The 19,230-nt window shown below is 41.7% G+C and overlaps 1 protein-coding gene across 50 annotated transcripts in view; it reads right to left on the reverse strand.

Moving 5' to 3' along the window:
* Nucleotides 1-218: 218 nt before the first annotated feature.
* PPFIBP1 (PPFIB scaffold protein 1) overlaps nucleotides 219-19,230 on the reverse strand; it is a 96,722-nt gene continuing 77,710 nt past the window's right edge. For 21 of the 50 annotated variants that reach the window (XM_085541502.1, XM_085541493.1, XM_015868767.3 and 18 more), the window contains 15 exons: nucleotides 18,387-18,447; nucleotides 17,264-17,296; nucleotides 15,944-16,118; nucleotides 14,444-14,476; nucleotides 12,141-12,282; nucleotides 11,599-11,727; nucleotides 10,789-10,939; nucleotides 10,235-10,346; nucleotides 9,986-10,074; nucleotides 6,495-6,617; nucleotides 5,139-5,264; nucleotides 4,153-4,341; nucleotides 3,400-3,579; nucleotides 2,977-3,042; nucleotides 219-2,894 (listed from right to left, as the gene is read on the reverse strand). In XM_085541502.1, the coding sequence (XP_085397628.1) occupies nucleotides 2,808-2,894; nucleotides 2,977-3,042; nucleotides 3,400-3,579; nucleotides 4,153-4,341; nucleotides 5,139-5,264; nucleotides 6,495-6,617; nucleotides 9,986-10,074; nucleotides 10,235-10,346; nucleotides 10,789-10,939; nucleotides 11,599-11,727; nucleotides 12,141-12,282; nucleotides 14,444-14,476; nucleotides 15,944-16,118; nucleotides 17,264-17,296; nucleotides 18,387-18,447 (1,696 nt within the window). In that variant the 3' untranslated portion in view covers nucleotides 219-2,807. The remainder of the gene's footprint in view (nucleotides 2,895-2,976; nucleotides 3,043-3,399; nucleotides 3,580-4,152; nucleotides 4,342-5,138; nucleotides 5,265-6,494; nucleotides 6,618-9,985; nucleotides 10,075-10,234; nucleotides 10,347-10,788; nucleotides 10,940-11,598; nucleotides 11,728-12,140; nucleotides 12,283-14,443; nucleotides 14,477-15,943; nucleotides 16,119-17,263; nucleotides 17,297-18,386; nucleotides 18,448-19,230) is intronic. The other 29 variants (XM_085541500.1, XM_085541486.1, XM_085541450.1 and 26 more) reach the window with 3 other exon arrangements.

Below are 19,230 nucleotides of genomic sequence, written 5' to 3' on the forward strand. Positions count from 1 at the left end.
AAAAGACTTTGTATTTCTTGGCTGTTACCTGACTCTTCCTGCTGGCACCATCAACAGATGAGCTGGTGAATCCAGCCTGTGATTTTGTTGGCCCTCATCTTGTTTGTCTCTCATCTTTTAAGTAGAACAAAATGAGCTTCCTAGGAAGTTAAAGAAAGAGATTACAGATGCGTTACAGAAAACAAACAAGCAAACCAACAAAACTTAGCAGAAGCAGCTGGCATTTTCCACAGATCTTTATTGGATTTTACATGGCAATACACAGTAGTTACGTTGCCCTCTTCAAAAACACAAAATACCACAGTGGTATCAGCCGTGTGCACATGCGCGCATAAATCTCCCACTGTTACCAGTGCTTTCCTAACAGACCCCCACAAAACAACCGCAGTTCAGCTGACAGGCAGCTCTGAACAACAACCTGTTCTCCAACCAGGAGACCCAGAAACAGGGTGTTTGGAGCAGAACACCCGACTTCAAAAGAAATGATCGTCTGCTGCTGCTGATAGGCTTGTTAACAGCACCAGAGTGAGAAAAAAATCTGTGTTTGCTTGTACCTGTTTCAGCACACAGCACTCTGTCAATAGCCCCTTTTTTCCTGTCAAAATTCATTCCTTGCATCCACTAGTCAGCATCTCCTCAGGAGAATCTGAAGGAATACTTCTGCTCAGAGGCCTGCACCGTGTCTTCCTGTGCTTCTGCTGCATGTGGCAGAGCAGCGGTCTTGAGCCCAGCACTGCAAAGCATTCACAGAAAGCAAGCCCTGAACCCACCCCATGACGATTTGTACCTGACAGTGGCAAGCAGGCGTTATAGAACGGGGTGGTTCTGCTTGGTTGGAATAGCTCAGCCACCCCCAAGAACTGCAGAAGAAACATCAGACAGCAATTTACTTGAGGGTGCTCCTCAGTCAGGAGTTCTGAATAAAGCACCAGGTGTGATCTGTCTGTACACAAATGGAAAGCGGCACAAACTGTTTCATCAATACAATATGGCTCATTTGCCTGGCTCCAGCTACTGAAGAAAGCACGGCAGCACTTGGTATTGCATATATAACACAACTGGTCCACATCACAGTTTTCATCTTTGCACATGAAAATTAACCCAAACTGCACTTCTTTAAAAAAAAAATAATTAAAAAATAATAAAAAAGTAATTAAAAAACCCCAACCTGACTGTTAACAGCTCATAAGGCTACAACAGCAGAGTGCTGGAACACATCTCTGGTCTAACACCTGGTGCAAGGTCCATGGAATCCCTTTCCTTCCTTCCCTAGCCACAGGACCAGCACAGATCCACGATCCATTATACCCCACATCAGTGTGTCAGCCATGGTCTCACTTCCAGCACGGGCAGTGATGAAACGAGAGACAAACTCTTGTAAAAACCAAACAGAATCCACAAGGAGCACAGCTGGACTTTTTTTCCCTGTTACAAAGCAAAGAAGCTTCATGCCATTGTGCTAGAATACATGCAATGTTCAACACTGTATAAAAGACCGCTGTAATAAACAGAGTTGCTTTTTGTTTGCATTTGGCTGGGACGCCTCGCAATACAGAAAGCCTGACAAAAAAACTTCCACTGGCTAGATAATGTTTCTAAAATCTGATGACCCTCAAGGAAAAATAGTTATGCTCTAAGAAGGTAAAATGATGAGCAACGCGTTTGATATTTGGATTTTTTTAAAGGAAAAAGTTCCACCTTAGGTTTAATATAACGAAATAATATATTTCCTATACATTTCTCTATATAACTTTATTTGCTTGCAACTACACCATCCTCACATCAGTCACAGCACAGAAACATCCCTTCCACGTGCAGGGAGTACCCTCAACTCAAAGAAAAACTCTCCAGAACATTTTTAAGTCACAGAAGCGTTACTGAGTTTGAACGCTATAAAATCACTGCCGCTGGGAACAAGGAAGAAGACATCTTGAAAGCAGCAGCTTCCCAAGGAGTCACTGCTAGAGGAAACACACTTCACGGCCGCTCCACCCCAAATGGAAGATCATTTAACTGTGAACTCAGTAAAAAAGCAACGAAAGCAAACAGTTCCAAAGGTCAGCCTGCCTTTTCCAGTAACCAGCTGGTGTGCAAACTGGGATAATCTCTAACAGTTCTCTCCCCCTTCTCCTTATCTTGAAATTTCTGTTACTCTATGTCACAAAATTTATAGTTTTGCTTTTAGATGTACTTCATATACTTCTTTTTTTTTTTAATTATTTTTATTTCTTATAAAACAGTATAAAAATAAAAGCAATGGTGAAGAGCTACTGGTGAGATTATGCAGGGCACAGAGAACTAAAATCCTACGTTGGATACCAAGGGAAGGGCAGAACTAGCATTTGTGTGGGGGAAAGGACTTTGAAAAAGACAGCAGTAACATCTTCATTTCAGGGCCTACAGAAAGCCGACTGACAAGGACAAGCACGGTGCTTTTCTACCTAAAAATTTGCTTTACTTTGTAACAATACAAAGGATTATCTCAGGACACGAATAAGAAAAAGGAGCATGACTATGATACCACGTCAATTTAAATGCAACACTCTGAAACATATCACCAGTTTGTACATTAAATAGAGTAAAAACGATTTCCATTCACCAGTGTCTGGGTGTTTCTTATGGCAACTGTAGACTAGGCACCTTTTTTTTTCTTTTTTTCAGTTCTTTAAATTGTTCACCCCCCAGCATTACTTCTAACAAACAGAAGCAAGAGCGACATAATGTGTATGATCTGCTGCCCATCACATCTCGTGATGACGTTTCTTGCACATAGGAAGCAAGCCTTCAACAGTGCCTGCTGGTTGCTGTCACACATTGGAGTCTTCATCTGTTATACTGGTGCTAGGAGAGCGAGTTGCAAAGTCTTTAAACATTTCGTCCTCTTTTAACATGTGCTAGAAAGGAAATGAGGAAAGAGTCAAACTCGTTTTACAGAACCAGAATTGTTATTCTACAGATCACAGTTTTAAGCCTTACTGTCAAGTTGTTGATGCCTTCAGAAAAAGCTCCTATTTGCCTCACTGTCCCTTCTGAATCTTCCATCTGCAAAAAAAACAGATAATGGATAATGAATGAATAATGAATCCCCTGCATGCAGTGGCAATTAAGTTCAGCAAATAATGCAAATACTTTATTACAGCCCACATGCTCAGAGAGAGGGATAAGCGTGCCCTGTCAGGACAGAAGACAAGTTATGTCAGAGGCAGTCTTACAGTCTTACAGGCGCTGCATTCACAGCTTGCAGTTCTTGGGCTAAGACATGTTTGTGTTTGTGAGTAGTGCTTTGTGACTGTCAAAACTGAGGATCTTCACAAGCCAAAGGAAAGGAAAGGTTTCACTGTGAAAGAGAGGCTTCCCACCAAATCTAACAACACAGTCAAGGACTACGAACAGTTTTACCTGCTCCAGCCTGTCCAAATCATCATCATCATATACTCGGATATCCAGGCCACCCTTGAAACCTTTCTTCAGTGCACTTCCAGAGGCCCTCCCCAGCTCCATAGGGCACACGTACTCTTCCACATCATCTTGCTTCTTCTTTCTCAGGCTCCCAAAATTGCTGAAGGCAAGTTTCTTTGGCTTACAAGTGAAGAGAAAATTCACAAAAACTTAGAGTCAGTAAAGAAGTAACAGATGTCTCTGCAACCGGTGTTTCAATGTCAGCAAATGCTGAAGGGTTAAGACTACAGTGCACTGCTAACAGCTTTCTCAATAGCTGTATTTCCAGATAACCACATCCATAAGAATAAGATGCACCCCCTCATTCCATCATTACTACAAAAATAACATTTAAAGGATCCCAAATGTTATCAGAATCCCATTGCACACAGCCACAAGCATATATACAGTAAAAGAACACCTCTGTCCCAAACATGTTATCGTACAGTCAGATGGACAGCCCACAAGAGTTCTATCTCTCTTTGGCACATATGAGGAGCTGAGATGTGGTGTGCTCATAGTAGACATAAGAGTCAAACCCTTATCTGCTGAGTCCTGCTTTAATGGTTTTTTTTTTGTTTGTTTTCGCTTTAGCAGCTGACCCTGTTTCTCAAAGCTTACTGAACAGCCCTCCAAGAATGGCTAAAACTAGCACGCTGGAGATCTAAATGTCTGCCTAGCAGCTCACACACAAACCCAGAACAAGTGGCCTACCTTAACTTTGGCAGTTGCTGTTAAGAGGACATAGTCTGGGGACTCCATGGCTTCACGTTTCTGCTGCTGGGCCTCCTGCCCAATGAGGAGGTTGAAATGAGTGGCTAGGTGCCGTCGCAGCAGTGTCTTGTTTGGTGGGATGTTCAGCAGCTGGGCCATGGTTTCTACATTGAAACGTGGCTCCAAAACCTATTAACAAAACCACAGAGTCCAGCTGAAGTCAGCACTGTTTGATGAGGTCTCAAGGACATTGATGGGGATGTGTGGCTCAGCCACTTCTTAAAGTTGCTTTGGGTTTTTATTTTAGAGAAAACATGCAATGAAGATGAAGAAAAAAGTTAAAGGATTCATAAAATGCTATCTCCAGCCCTTCTTTTTTGAGTTATAAATAGAAAGAAACTGGCACATAAGGAAGAGCTAAATTCATGCTTAGATCACATGATACGGAAAAGCTCTAACAAAATGTTTATCCACCATCCTCCTCAATTCTGGAAAATGTAGTCAAAGGAATGATGGAAAATAAACAAACATAAAATGTCTGGAAAAGGAATAAAGTTTCAACCACTCTGAACTTCTACATGTGTAAGCCTAATGTCTGGAGCATCTATCTCATGCCAGAGAAATTAAAAACAATGCTGTTTTAACACTGATTTTCCTAAAGAATCAAGCCTTCCCCACAAAATAAAAGCATGTTCATGTGCAGGAAGGAAAATGGTGGTTGTGTAATAGCATGGTAGTATTGTAGGCTAGGAGGTAGAAAATGCCATTGAATTGTGAAGGGGACACAGGCAAACAAATTCACTGCTTTCCAAACAAACTTTGTCCAAGCCATTTGTGTCTTTTAAATTATTGGGTAATAAATATTGACAGCAACTTATTATTAAGAAGAGAAAGAAGTAAGTATCTGTGCAGCAAAGATTATAGAACTCATAATTCTCAGTCACAGTTTATTTTAAAGCAATAAAGTAAGCCTGTGAGCATCTTACCATCAGCCCCCCATGCACACCACTCCCCCTCAGATTAGGTGCGTACTCTGCCAGATCAACAGAGCGTAACCACTCCATCACGCGGTGATTGGTCCACTGGGTGACCTCAGAAGGTGTGACATTATTCTGTGAACAGGAGGAACAGGCAGGTAAGAAGGCTTCCCAACACAGACGTCCCAGCCCCAGTCTTTATTGAAACAAACCTCTCCTGCCCTTTATGCATATGATCCCACTTTGCTCTTGAGAGAAAGAAAAAAAAAAAAGAAAGGAAAGATTTTCACTTTCTTTGGATTGCTATCTTGCAACAATACTGAAGTGGGACTGGGTCAAAGAGTTTGGAGCAGATGTAAGTCGCATTTTCATCAGAAATCTTTTATTTCTGCACTGCATATGGCTTACAGCACGCTGAGCTCTTCACTGAGTTTCTTAAGCTGGTTCTTCACTTAGGAGTTATAATATTGACGCTAGCTGATGGTGACACTGATATGAAGCTACCTTTCTGTTACTTTCCTGTTCATTACAGGAAAAGTCTAAAGTCTTACATCAAGGCAGAAGGGTTTGAAATCAGTCAGATTCAAGTACTGTTCACTCATAACAGGGTATCTTTCTAATAATTCCAAGCCAAAAGCTTATCACAGCAGCCTAGCTTGTGTTTATCCTACTGGGAAGCAATCATCTTTCCTGCTCTGCTTGCAGGATTGTCGTGCCAAACAACATGAGCTGTGTTCCTGAGTGCAGTGAACAGGTCTGTATCGTGCTTCATGCAGTCTGAAGATCTTGCTGCACACTAGGATTAGCTGTGATTTCTACGAGTAGAGTTGAGAGCTAGCTCCATGAGCTGGCGTTATTTTGCAGATATGCATTAGAATCTAAATACAAGACTCTGAGCTGCTTTATCATCCATTCCCGTAGCTGGCATATACTCCTTCCAACACAAATCAGTGGCAGTTTCTTGTCTGATAAGACCAAACTTGTTTTACAGAGAAAATTCTGACATGGCCACACACTTCACAGTTATACCAGCCTGACAGAAGCTGTGCACCAAGTTTGGGACTATTTATTTTGAAGAAACGACATCAAAGACTAAGGACAGTTGTTATCAAGAAGGAATGTGAGATTTGGTAAGGAGACATGACCTTGGGGCTGCAGCAGGTGAAGGAAAAAAAAGTTGTTTTCCAGGTAGCCTCAGTAGGACATGAAACTTGGGAATAAAATGACAAGAAAGAAACCAAAGCTGACACAAAATAAAATAGGAAGCAGCCAATATGAGAGGAAAGGGTAGAGGAGAAATAATCAGAAACATAGGGAGAAAACCCTACAGGATTTCTTCTTCACACTTCCATCTTGAAGCAGTACCTCATCTGATGGCCTCCTGCGCAGACAGTTGGGCTCAAAGTTATTTATTCTCAGAACCTGGATGGCTCTTTTGATGCTGAGGTGGTGGAGGACGCTGACAACCTTCAAGGACAGCAAGTCATCCTGTGGAAGAGGAAGGAGGATTTAATACACACGAAAGCACTTAGCAGTGGAACCAACACACAGCTTCCTCAGCAGCTTTGGACTGTGGCTTAAAATGTCACATCTAGTATATTCTAGAATTTAAATACATGAGACAAGGGATTAATGTCAAGACATCCATCCCATGGGTGGCCTGGAGCTCACCTCTACAACAAGGCACTGTAAGGCATAACTGCACAGCCAGGTCATTTTCAGTAAGGATGAATCCCTTCTCACATATGGCTGGGCAAGAGCATTGCACAATACAACCCTGCACTCCCCCCTGTAAAGCATCAGTGATACTAACAAAAGCAGCCAGTTCTTTCTCTAAAATCTGAATCCTCCCAATAACTTTTACTTAAACATTAATCTTACAGAAGAACTCATTTTACAGCTCATACAGATCAGCTTTTCAGCTCCCACCAGCGTTCACAGAAAGAGTCAGACATCTCCTGAGGACAATTTCTGCCACATCAAGGAATGCCTCACACAGCCTGTTCTCCCTGAACCAGTCACAGCCTTTGGCTGGACCAGGAGCTTTCAGATGTTGAAAGCTGGGAAGGGCTAGTATCCCCCTTCGTGATTACAGCAGCAATTAGCAGTTTTGCTCTGGCTCCATTACACCTCCTTGGTCTCAGAGCTCCTTTAAATCACTGAGAAGTGGGAGAGAGACTTTTGGCAACCAAGACAACTTAACTCACATGGACACACATGGTGAACAACAGCAAACAAGACACTGTTTAGAAGGCTCACAGGTTACTAAATGCTGTTGGTACAACCCAACATCCTGACCTGCTGACAACTTTGCAATATGTGCAATATGGAAGATGACACATTTTGCCTCTCTTTGGTTTCACTCCAGTATCTAGCCCCAGAAGTGTAGCGTGTCAAAACCAAAACAATCAGATTCTCTCTCATTCACGGAATTCAGGCATGGGAAATGTTTACAAAGGATTATGTACCAGCCTGGCGAGACTTCCCAGATCATCCAGATCTGCAGCACCAGGAAGGGCTGCAAACAAAGAACCTGCCCTACCCTGCAGAAGTGGTCACATGCTGTGAGATCTGCATTTCTGCTAACTTCAGTTATAACTTAATCCTTATTATGTCACTAAGTGTCTCACAGTCTGGTACTTTGTTGGTGCAAGTTGGCTGACAAGTGAATGTACACATCTTCATGCTGGGGTTCATCTAGACAGCTATGTGTTAACACCACTTGTGTGCTACAAACAGCGGACTGCTTCATGATTTTGTCAGAATAAGTGAAGATTAAATTCTTTGCTTGTCCAAACAGTTCATTGCTTTTGGCTAACTTTATGATGAACTTAAGATTAGAGTTTCTATTTCATGTTATTTCATTATTTTAGTTTGAGTAAATGTGAATTACCACTCGGTTTTTAGAAGTTTTCTTTCACACTGCATACACTTGTACTTAGTTGACTATTTACACAGAATCTGCTGCTGGAACTTGATGGTTAAACACTGTCTGAAAAAATTCCTACTGACCTAATTTTAAAGGGAACTGACAGAGAGAGTTATCTAGTTCAAAGGCAAAGCTCCCACTGCCTATCCCTCTTCTGTCCACCCATCAGATTTCTTTCTCTTTTCGTAGAAAAAAAAAAGACTAATGTATAGAGTAAAAAAGAGTAACGTGAAGGTCCTTCACATTGCTGCCTGTGCTGCATTTTACCAACACTCAATGTTCACCCACTCAATACAGTGACAAAGCTTCCCAACACGAGATTAAGCTCAGCAAAACCTGCTGGCATCAGATCTCCAAGATTTAACAGAAGAAACAAGATGCTTCCTACTTTTATACTAACATGCAGATTCAATAAACTAAAGCCAACAAACATGAAAACACTATGTAAGCAACAAGTACTACGCATTTGTCTGAAATGCACTAAACAGCAAAATGACATCAGGTAGTCAATCCAATGTAAAGAATATACAAAACACAAGCAAATACGGCATAAAATAATAACTTTTATACAGCCCATGGTGTGACTGATTTCTTCTTTGTTACAAAGAAGGAAATAATATTTGCAATGTTCAGTTTTCATTTATATCTCCAGAGAAGAACTGGTTGGCTACACTTGACAGGCAGTAAAGCGAGGAACTGACAGCGTGCTGTACATTTTTAAATACATAATGCAAATGTTAATAATGAATCCTGTTTCCAAACAAGCTGGCTCTTAAAACTGCAATACTCTTCAAAGAAAGCTGCTGTGGTTTTCTTATGCTAGGCATCCACATGAATAGATAACTAAACAACCTTGGCTCATCGAGAAGAAAAACATTCCACCTACTTCCATTAACTGACAGCAATCTGAACAGTAAAAAGCTGCATGAAATGCAACCACAGCATTTGCATACTTTTGTGTGCTTACAGATGTTGCCTGAGCACGTCAGACAATGTCACACACAGCTCTTAAGCACAAGATTGCCTGCTTCTCATTTACAAGTCTGGACTTTTGCTTCCTATTTGCTCTTCTACATTAAGAGTGTCCGTAAAGATGGAAAGAATGCAGGAAATACATGCAAGTGAGTACTACTGTCAGGACTTCTGTTTACTCTGGGTTACACTCGTTTGGCACAGGACACTCACTACAGTTTCAAGTAGTCCTCTAAACACTCTGATGTAGCATGCACAAATCCAGGATCCTGAAATATCTTTTCAGCATTAAATTGTCTCAGACTTTCTCAACTCTCCTGATTTTCTCCCTGCAATTCGGCAGAGAATTTCCTTTCCCAATTTATGAACTGTGGAAGCGCTCTGAAAACAGTAGCATCTCATAAGACATGTTTAGCTGTTGGAGTGAGCTCTGTGCTTTTGGTACACATGTATGTGTAGGCTCTGCAGCACTACAAGAGTAACCTCTGACTTTAGCTTATTTTCAGATCCTGCCTATCTGGGGCAAAACTCAAACATGCATATGGTGACCACATGGCGCTTGTGTCAACTTTCTGCTCTAGGAAGCTACTAGCCAGATTGCCATGACCTGGCTCTTCACAGACAACAGACCCTGTAAGATGTCCATTTGGTTCTGCCAGCCCCAGAGGGATGTGGGAGTGGCTGTCTGCAGTGTCTGAGCTGCACTAGCAGCCCCCAATGCTCTCCAGCTCTCATACAGGGTGCTTGTGAGGTCAGCCAGGATTTGGCTGATGGATGCTCCTGCAGAAGGGCTAAGAGGAATTCACTTAAAGTGAATCTAATAACTATGCAGGAGATCTCTCCAGACTCAAATGATTTTCAGTGAGTTGCCTGAATGAATGTTAGTGTGCATTAAATGTCAGTAAAATCTAAGAACGTGCCAAAGACGCCAAGACAAAAAAAGCCATTTACTCACTACAGTCATGTAATGGAGCATCCTGCCGTCCACTTTTCCTTCATCAAACTGGGTCTTATATTGGGGGAGGCCAATGTCATCCAGCCACCCTAACAAAGAGACAGAACCAACATTAACATGGCAAAGCTCTTCTTGATTGATGGCAACCATGTCCACAACACCAGTTAGGTGTTATTCTCGTTTTTGAACCCTAAACTTGACATGATCAGGAAGCCCTAAAAAAAGCTGCTGCTTCAAAAACAGTCTTACTGGTAACCCAATGGTAATCCAGTTTTCCATGATTGTTCTCCTCTTCAGACCCAAGTGCCTGCAGAGCAAGCTGAAGCTTCTTCCGATGCAATGGGTGCTTTATCCCAAGCTCCTGTGAGAGAAAGGAAAGGAGCAAAGCTTGATACAAGACTGTATTTTATTTATTAGTCTGTTATTTAAGAAATAAGAATGGTTTCAGAGAGTCTCACTGAATCCACCTGCCAAGTCACCAGCAAGTGCTGTATGTTTGTTGAGAACCAACACCACCTCAGCACACACTCAGATCTAGGAAACACCTGCTCACTGTAGTGGATTAAGAGATGCAGGTTCTTTAAAACTGCATGAAAATATCAAACATAGTACTCTCATACCAAGTTGCATATAAAAAACAAAAAAACCCAAAAACATAATTAATTTAAAATGTGTCAATATTCAGAAAAATACTCAATAGGATTAATTTCCACTCCTATATAGGTAGGCAAGATTAAAATAATTGTTTAGCTAAAAGCATTCCTTTAAGTTGAACTGAAAGTAGTGCTTCTAGTACTTCTCACCTTTTCTAGATCCTGCTGAGAAGCCTGCAGAAGGGTTTGCCCAGATAGTATCCAGTGTCTGCCGTTACTTATGTAAGAGCCTAGCCCCTGGTCCTGGAGCCAGTTGCAAACTTGTTCCTTTGTCCACTTTGCAAATGGCATGTCCAGCTCACTACAGAAGGTTTTTTAAAAAAGAGATTTATAAATCCCATGCCTCAAATCTCCTGCTTTCACACCTAATAAAACAACCAAAATCTGAGCTATTCATTCATACGTATTTTTTGTGGGAGCTGAGATGATCTCCAGGGGAGAACATACATAACAATCATGTGAACCTTATGAGGAAGAGAGTATCTCTACCTCTAAACTGTCAGCACCATGATGCGCTGTACTGATCTCTTGCCACCACCACAATAAATACCATCTATTAATACTTCTGGCACAACCACCCTTACCGCCCAGAGTAGCTAAAACTCTAAAGAAAAACTGCAGTATTTCAGTTTTGCCTCTAATCCCAGAAATGCAGCAGGAAACACTGGATTATATCTGTCACTGCCACATGAGGGCTCACGGGCTCATGTTCCACTTTGCACAGCCTTGCAGCTGCACTAAAATATCACACGGCAGCAGGACCCTGGAATCCCACCACCAATCAGCCTCAGTGCTGCCAAAATCATCTCTCAAGAGAGGAAACAGCCTGGATCTACCTGTTTCCATTCACCAGGAGAAGAAATGTTTCATTTTGGAACTGCACTCCTCCTTTTAACCCCACACCTGACTGGAGCTGCTAGGAAGGCATGCACCAGCACACTTTGCTACCAGTTGTCTTACTTGCGAGACTGCCCCAGGTCTCTAGACCAGCCCAGCCGTGGCCCCGCTGTTGCTCTTGTCCCTCCTCTTTTGAACTCTGTTTCAGACATGTCATCTGGGTTGAAGGTGGTAGACTGACTTCTTTTAAGCCTGGATTAAAGAAAGGAAGTATATTCACACGTGGGTAAGGAAAAGGTATGCTTATACCACTGCAACCAAGACAGGCAAGATTTCCTGTGGCATTTGTAGCCCTTCCTCCACCCAACACTGACCCATCATTGGGACCCTCACACACCAGCTCCTGCTCTTGTGAAGGTCACACCAACTGTGCCCACAACCTGTCCTAGAACAAACTACAGAGCCACAAGTTTAAAGGGGGAAAAAAAAAGGAAAGATAATTTGAGAAAAAATGCATACAAGAAGATGGAAGTTGCAGCAGTGCCCCTGCAAAGCCCACCACTTTCTTCCTCCTAAAGTTCATCAGCTTGAGCAACCTCAGCACCCGGCTGAATTCCCTGCAAGCCTCAGTTCTTCAGAATGGTCATTTCACATATTTTACTTACCTTCCAAATAACTTCTTGATTCCCCTGGCCTTTTTCCTGGAATCTGGAGAAGGTGGAGTCATCTGCAAGCTCTCTGTTTCTTTGGGTCGAGGAGGCAAACCAGCTAGATCCAGGTGATCTGCAGATCCTTTTTCTGTTTCAGCTATTAGAAAACAAAGCTTTGTCAAGACTTACTTCTGCAGGACTGCACAGGCACGCTCCTGAACTCTGGAATGACTCTTGCTAAAATTACTGACAGCTTCCATGTTAGGAAAATGGGGTGAAGAGGGATGTGAAAAACCCAAAGAAACAAAATCTGTTTCTTGTTCACGGGCCTTACTGTAAACACTCCAAGGCAATGCCCTGCACTACCTGAGTGCTTTGCATCCAAAGCAGGCAACAAATACCTGGTGAACTAATCAATGATTCAAATCCCAAGCTCACTGTTTTTCAGGGATGGTCTTCCAGGAATAAATCATTGCCATGGCAGGAGGTGAACCAGGAGTCCCCAGAGCACAGAAGAATATATTATTTCCCAGTGGGCAGCCTTCCTAATTACCTCCATTACCTCCTATGCTCCCCAATGAGGAAATTCCAGCAGCAAACAATTCCCCCCACACTAGGAGCAGGAGGGCCCTTTCCCCTGCTGGTGGAAAGAAAGCTTTCTCCTTCAAGTTGTGGAGCATTTCGTTTCTCTGCAGAGAAATACCACAAAGTCTACGCTCTGTCTGAACTTCATTTTTCCTTTGAAGGGATGCATAGAGCATCTCCGTATCTACACACTACTTCCCACGTGAAAAGTTGGATCTGTAGCCCTTGTTTTCCACTGACAACAAATCTAAAGGTTCCTGTCTACAAAAGTGAAACTGTGACAAAATTGTTTAGTAAAAGCTGAAATAACAAAGCAAAAGACTACTTAAGACCATTTAAAAGGAAACAAATTGCAATATCTAGAAGACTACACAAGCAGAGGTGTGCCAGCAAAGTGCCAGATAGCTGAAGAAAGTCACCATGTGGAGCTGATGACACTCGCTGAGAAACAGCATCAGCCTGTTGAGGTGAAACAGTTGTGGCAAGGCAGCCTGCAGCCACTTTTACCACCTCTTCACATAGCTACATAATAAGATCACCATCGTGTTTTTCAAATGGACCCTCAAACTTGCAGGAGAAAACCAAATAAATCACACAAATCAAGCTAGAACATCTATTGCTGGGACACGTGGTCTCAAGAGTATCTTCCTGCAGGGCAAAGTTTTAGGTATTTCAGATGGACTATGCATGAACTTGTCCCATTTTCTTCCAGAGAAAGTGAAAACCTTGTAGTGAGGGAACAAGGCCATATGCAAGATAATTTTGGGAGCACTCTGGTTTGACTGCTATTGAACAATAAGGCAATCTTGCTGGTGAGAGAGAGCAGCATATCAAACAAAGCTTTTGCACTTGTGGATTCTGCTTTACTTGTGTAAGAAAAAGTTCTACCCTAGAAAAAACAACAACAAAAAATACATATTTAAATAGCAGTCTAAAGAGAGAATACTAAGACAAGGCTAGATACATTAGTAGCAGAGATTTGCGGGTATTGCAATGGTCGCTCCACGTACATTGCTCCCTGATGCATAACCCCAGGAGGAGCCAATCAAGGTAAACCAAGAAAGGGCCAAGAGGACTCACGTCTCTTTGTCAGCAAAGGCCACACACGACTACTGTGCCACCACATCTGCAAGCTCCCCTTGCTAATACCTGGCCCTGCTGCTCCTCTCTGCCCTTGCCAGAACCACCCAGGGAACACTCACATCATGAGGCCAGTTTTTACCATAGGAATGGCTCCATCTAAATCTGTCCCAGTTATTTCTCATTCATTTATTACACAATAAATGTAGCTATTTCTTAAAAGAGAACTTACCCTTTCACTCAGAGTTCCCCTAAATGAATTCCTGAGAAATAAGTACACTCAATGTCCTATTTTACAACCCTTCAAGCTTTCCCAGGGGGCTCTAGGATGGACACAGAGGCACCCCTGGTGTTCATACACTGTTGTTTCCCTGTTGCTGTCTTGGTCTGTAAATAACTTTGTGCTCAAAGTTACAGTAAAGGTCTCTGCAAATTAACCCGCAATCTCTCATTAGTAGCAGTTATCAAGAAATGGCACAGCTGACTTTTAGCAGAGGGCAGATGTTACATGAAAACTCCTTTTAGCAATGCACAGGTGTTTGATGCAGAGCTCTGGTGTCTAGCTTTTATTTGAAAAGTGTGTGGCTACATCCAGCCATCAGCAACAGCCACAGCACAGCGTTGCTACAGGCAGACATGCAGGATTACTGTACCTAAAGTAGGGGCGCTTGCACTTCGACTGCGATCTTCAGATATCCAAACAACGCACATAACCACACGCAGCACAAAGGGAGAGAACACGTAGAAGGACAAGGTAAAACATATTTCAAAACTTACATCAACAAAATACAAGACAACAGGAGGGAGGTAAATGAGACACATACGTCACACACAAGAATGAATCACACAGAGATTAGGATAAACAATTCACTGTTCATCTCTCTCTTAGTAAATGAATGCAGTAGAGCTCCTTGTTGGAGAGGGTAAACCAGCACCTCATTCTTTGCAGTGCAGGGAGGCCACCCACTCTGCAACTCACACGGGCTCCTGTGGGGTGGCAAGAATCTGGGCACCAACTTTATAGGTGGATGCAATGAAAGCTGGATAACAATCATTCAAATTCACAGGAGCCTGATCTAGATGGCTCATCTTCCAATCCTTTAGGACAACCACAAGACCTCCATCTTGTTAGACAAATAAATCACAGGATGAAACAGGTGATTACACACAAACACAGACAAAATAAACCAAAGCAAAGAGTCTAACCCTCAGAATAGATTGCACATCTATTCCAAGTACGCTAGAAAGTTCCCATGTCATATGACAAGGGAAAACAGGGGCAATGCATAATAAATGTGTGGGTATGTTGGTTCATTTGAAAAAAAGATCTAGAATTGTTATTGATAAGTAAAAGCAATAAATTCTTCTTCTCAACATAGAGGACATTATCTGCCTTTATGCTTCTGAAAGACAAAACCGAATTCCAAATGTTGTGCAACAGAGCCAAAAAGTGTAGATAAATGCCAATAGTTCTGATTCATGACTCACTTAATGCTTGAACTGGAACAGTGGAAAGAATCCTGCAACAAATCAGCTAAAGCAAGTTAGGTTTCAACTGCTGGTAAAAGAAAATTCTGCATTAAGCAGAACATTTTGTTCATTTCTTCACTGTGCAAATGACAAGACCAAAACAGAAAACCCTCCCACACAAGTCCAGGACTCAGAATGAGCTTGAATAACTTTACCAATATTATTCTTTTTCTCACAATCTCTTTTGCAAGGTTACATAAACACATAAAACAAAGTGGAAGACTGACTGCAGGTGCCTCATTTCTGTACATTTCTGTACATCTTATGAAAGATAAACTGGAGATGGAGCCAAGGAAAAAAAGATCCACAAATCCCAGACAGCCAGCAATTCAAAACTGTAGTAACGCATTACATGGTCTCAGAGGAGATAACACAGCAGAGGTGAAAACAAATGAACTAAGTTGTTACATCAGTGAAGTTTTCTCCGTTCTTTGGCTGTTGCTTGACTTTTTGCAACCATTTTACTGTGATAAACATCACCATGTCATAGCAAGATGAAGGCTGGCTTTTCAGCTTTTAAGGACAGTTACATCACTTAGAAAAATAATTTTTTATTAATTTATCTGTTATTGGAAACATTGTTAGATACATACATGATTTGCATTTAGGTGTACAATACCTACCTAGATTGGGGGCACTTGCAGTCCTCTTATTGTTTTTTATCTTGAAAAAGCCTCGTCCAAAGGAAGATCTGGCTTTACGGGTGCCAAAACTGTCCTCATCTCCTGTGATGCCATGAGAAGGAGATTTTGGAGGGAGAGTGGCGAAATTATTACCTTCCATGCGAGGTTTAGCCTGCTTAAGTTAGGAAAACAAACAGTCAATATCAGGGAACTGCAAAAGACCTTTGAGGAAGATGCAAAGTAATCACTGCCATATAATCTGGAGAGTCACTCGATCTCACTTGTTACTATGGGAAAACATTACAAAAACCATAAAGAACAGACAAGATCTTCAGTTGAACAAGTTCAGGACTTGAGATTACTATCACTAAATTCTAGGACTAACATGCCATTTCGAAGATGTTGCTCATTTTCTGCAAGCGCAGCTTACATGTACTAAAAAGGTAAAAATTCAACCCTATAAGGCTTTGACAGCTGTAGCAACAGAGGAAGCAAAGAAAGAGACAAGACCCTCACGCTGAATTGGATCTCTGGCAAGTTCTGGACAGCCCCTTCCAGCTGTCATCACTTTGCAATTTCAGAATGATTTAACTAATTGACTCTGCCAACTGTCCAAGCTGAGAGGAAAATAGGCAACAAAGCAAGGAGTAAAAATGACAGGAACTGAAATCTGAAACATCACATAACCAATTTAAAGTAATAGTTTCAACCTTCTTGGTTGTTTCACTGTTTCTTTAAAAAGTGAAAAATCCATTCATAATCCAAAAAAGATCCTTTGGCTTTTGCTGAATGGATAGACCATTCACCCTAGAGTGGTGTCTGATGTAGGTGTTCTCTGTTCAGATCTTCATCCATGCAATAACTGCTGCATGCAAACCATGCCATACAGTACCATAGGCTTCTGCAATGACAGTCTCTTTAAGAACACAGTTGTTACAGAAAACAATTTGGAAACCCAAGGGTTTTTAGAGATACTAATCAAAGGTAATTACAGAGTCAGTATAATAGTTAATGGCTAGCTTTGCTAATTATCAAGTGGTAGAACATGTGAGGGAAACATTAGATGTGATGGCAACCTTATGCTCAATAAAACTGAAAGATAATCCTTGTGGGAAAAGAAAGGAACGTGTGAGACACCCTAAGCCTGATTCAGAAGTGATTGCAGCAATCATTGTATACTCCTGACTGCATGTCAGCTTTTCCCCCTTTGGAACTGAATACTGCAATTTCAGATGACTGAGCCTTCCAACATCCATGCTGCCCATGCTTCTCCACATATATACACAAGTGCGTGGCCACACACACACACACACACATTACCTCTGTTGGCTTTTGTGAAGCAGAGTCTCTGTCCTGTTTGAGAAAGATTAAGAAACACATTAAAAAGTCACAGTTTATATTAAGTATTCAGTTCATTATGGTCACCCTAAGTCGAATGATTACCGAAATACCCTTCTCTGCATTCTTTTTTTCCTAAAACAAATCTCTTCAAAACTGTATTAATTCAGATTAATTCTTACTTTTTTCATGTCAGTGAGCTGACATGAAAATACAGTTGCTTTAGTTTACTTTGGAAAGCATTAGCTGTGTTTATAATTAGCCACATGCAGCCTGTCAGGCACAAACAGTCACAGTCAGCTGAGGAGACCCAAAGCTAGAATCAGGCAGGGTAATAGCCAAACATCCACAGTCTCCACTCCTTGGCTGTTTGAACAAACCAACCTCCCTATCCCAGCAACTCATGAATTCTAGCTTTTATCACCAAGTTCTGCTCACATCTTCAATCGTGTCAGCATCTTTTCTAAGTTGCAAAGTGTGGCTCAGCAACTTGGGTATCAGATATTTGAGGAGTTTTAACAGTTTAGGTTGTCACACAAAAAAAAAAACAAACATGAGAATCTCAGGTGAACACCTCCAGCCCAAGAAAACCTATTTTTTAATTTTTTTTTTATTAAATCTGCAAGATGTGACATATCTGTGATCACTGCTAATGCATGACGTGACAAGTCTTGCTGTATGGGAACTGTTCAGTCATGGCCTGAACCACTGATTGAGCACCTGGGGAATTGACCAAGTCAGACCTGGGAGCAGGGGTGAAGGCAATTCAGCTGTGTGATCGGAAGGGGTGGAGCCTGGCTGCACCACTCTTAGGCCCCATTTAAAGGCTGACTGCCATGGAGGAAGGTTCTCTGGTTGGAGATCCCTCCTTGGTGGAGCTTTCTCCTCCAAACCTGGAATCTTTTGATATGAGTGAGCAATCTTCTTCCCTTCCTTTATAGCACCTTTCTATCATTACACCTCTGGTGTAACGCCTTTCCCATCATATTGATCTGTCCAATTGCTCTGACTCTGAGGAAGGCAATATGGCATTCATAGGTTCAGAGCCCCATTGGAGATGTCATTCCCAATTCTAAGGGAGGAAGAAGTGAGAGCCCACACCAACCGTTTCAGATGTCTCCTTCTTCAAACTGCTCAGACTGCTGGACTTTTGCAGCGAGGAAGTTCTGAAACGACACAAATAAGCTGAAAAATTCCATTGATTTTTTAAAGATAAATACACTCTAGGGAGTCAGCCTTAAAAATAACAGTATGTGATGAGATATATTCAAAAAGAAAGACATTTTGAATGAATGCAATCAACGCACTAATCAGAGCCCACACAGTCTTAGGAGACATTCTACAAGTCTCCACTTCATAATTACTGATGTTAATGCTGCAGTGACATGCTGCCTACCTTGGGTATTTTGGGCTTTTTATTTAAAGTAGTATATTCAGAAGCACAAGCAGAAGTTACACAGGCAAAAGGAAGTGCTATAAACAGAAGCTATGAAAAACAGTATTATTAGCAGCAGGCTTCTGACTAATTTAATCCTTAAAGAAGCCAAGCACACTAAGTCAATCATGGTTTAGTATTTTATTTACAGTTCTATTTTCTATTTCAGACCAGATATCTGTCTGTCCTGATGGGACTCAGTCTGGAGTGCTTAAGTTTGAAGAGAGAGTTATCATTAAAGACTCCCCAGAGCCACATCTAAGTTAACTTTGTGAGATCTGGTGAAGTTACTCCCATCTATCCTTATACCAGCATAATGAAAATAGAATTTGGCTCTGGGAATATTCTCACAGCACTAAGTCACTCAAAATAAAATCAGCCACCGAGGAGTCCTATGCTGTATACCAGATAAGCCCTGTTGTCTTGTGCTCCTTGCTAACAAATTACTTTGACACACAGGCATGTTCAGAAATAGTCCCACTGATTACATGGGGGAATAAGGTTATGTGGCAGA

The sequence above is a fragment of the Coturnix japonica genome, chromosome 1 (genome assembly GCF_054131305.1).
Source record: "Coturnix japonica strain WE chromosome 1, WE-NBRP24, whole genome shotgun sequence".
NCBI classification, from domain to species: domain Eukaryota; kingdom Metazoa; phylum Chordata; class Aves; order Galliformes; family Phasianidae; genus Coturnix; species Coturnix japonica.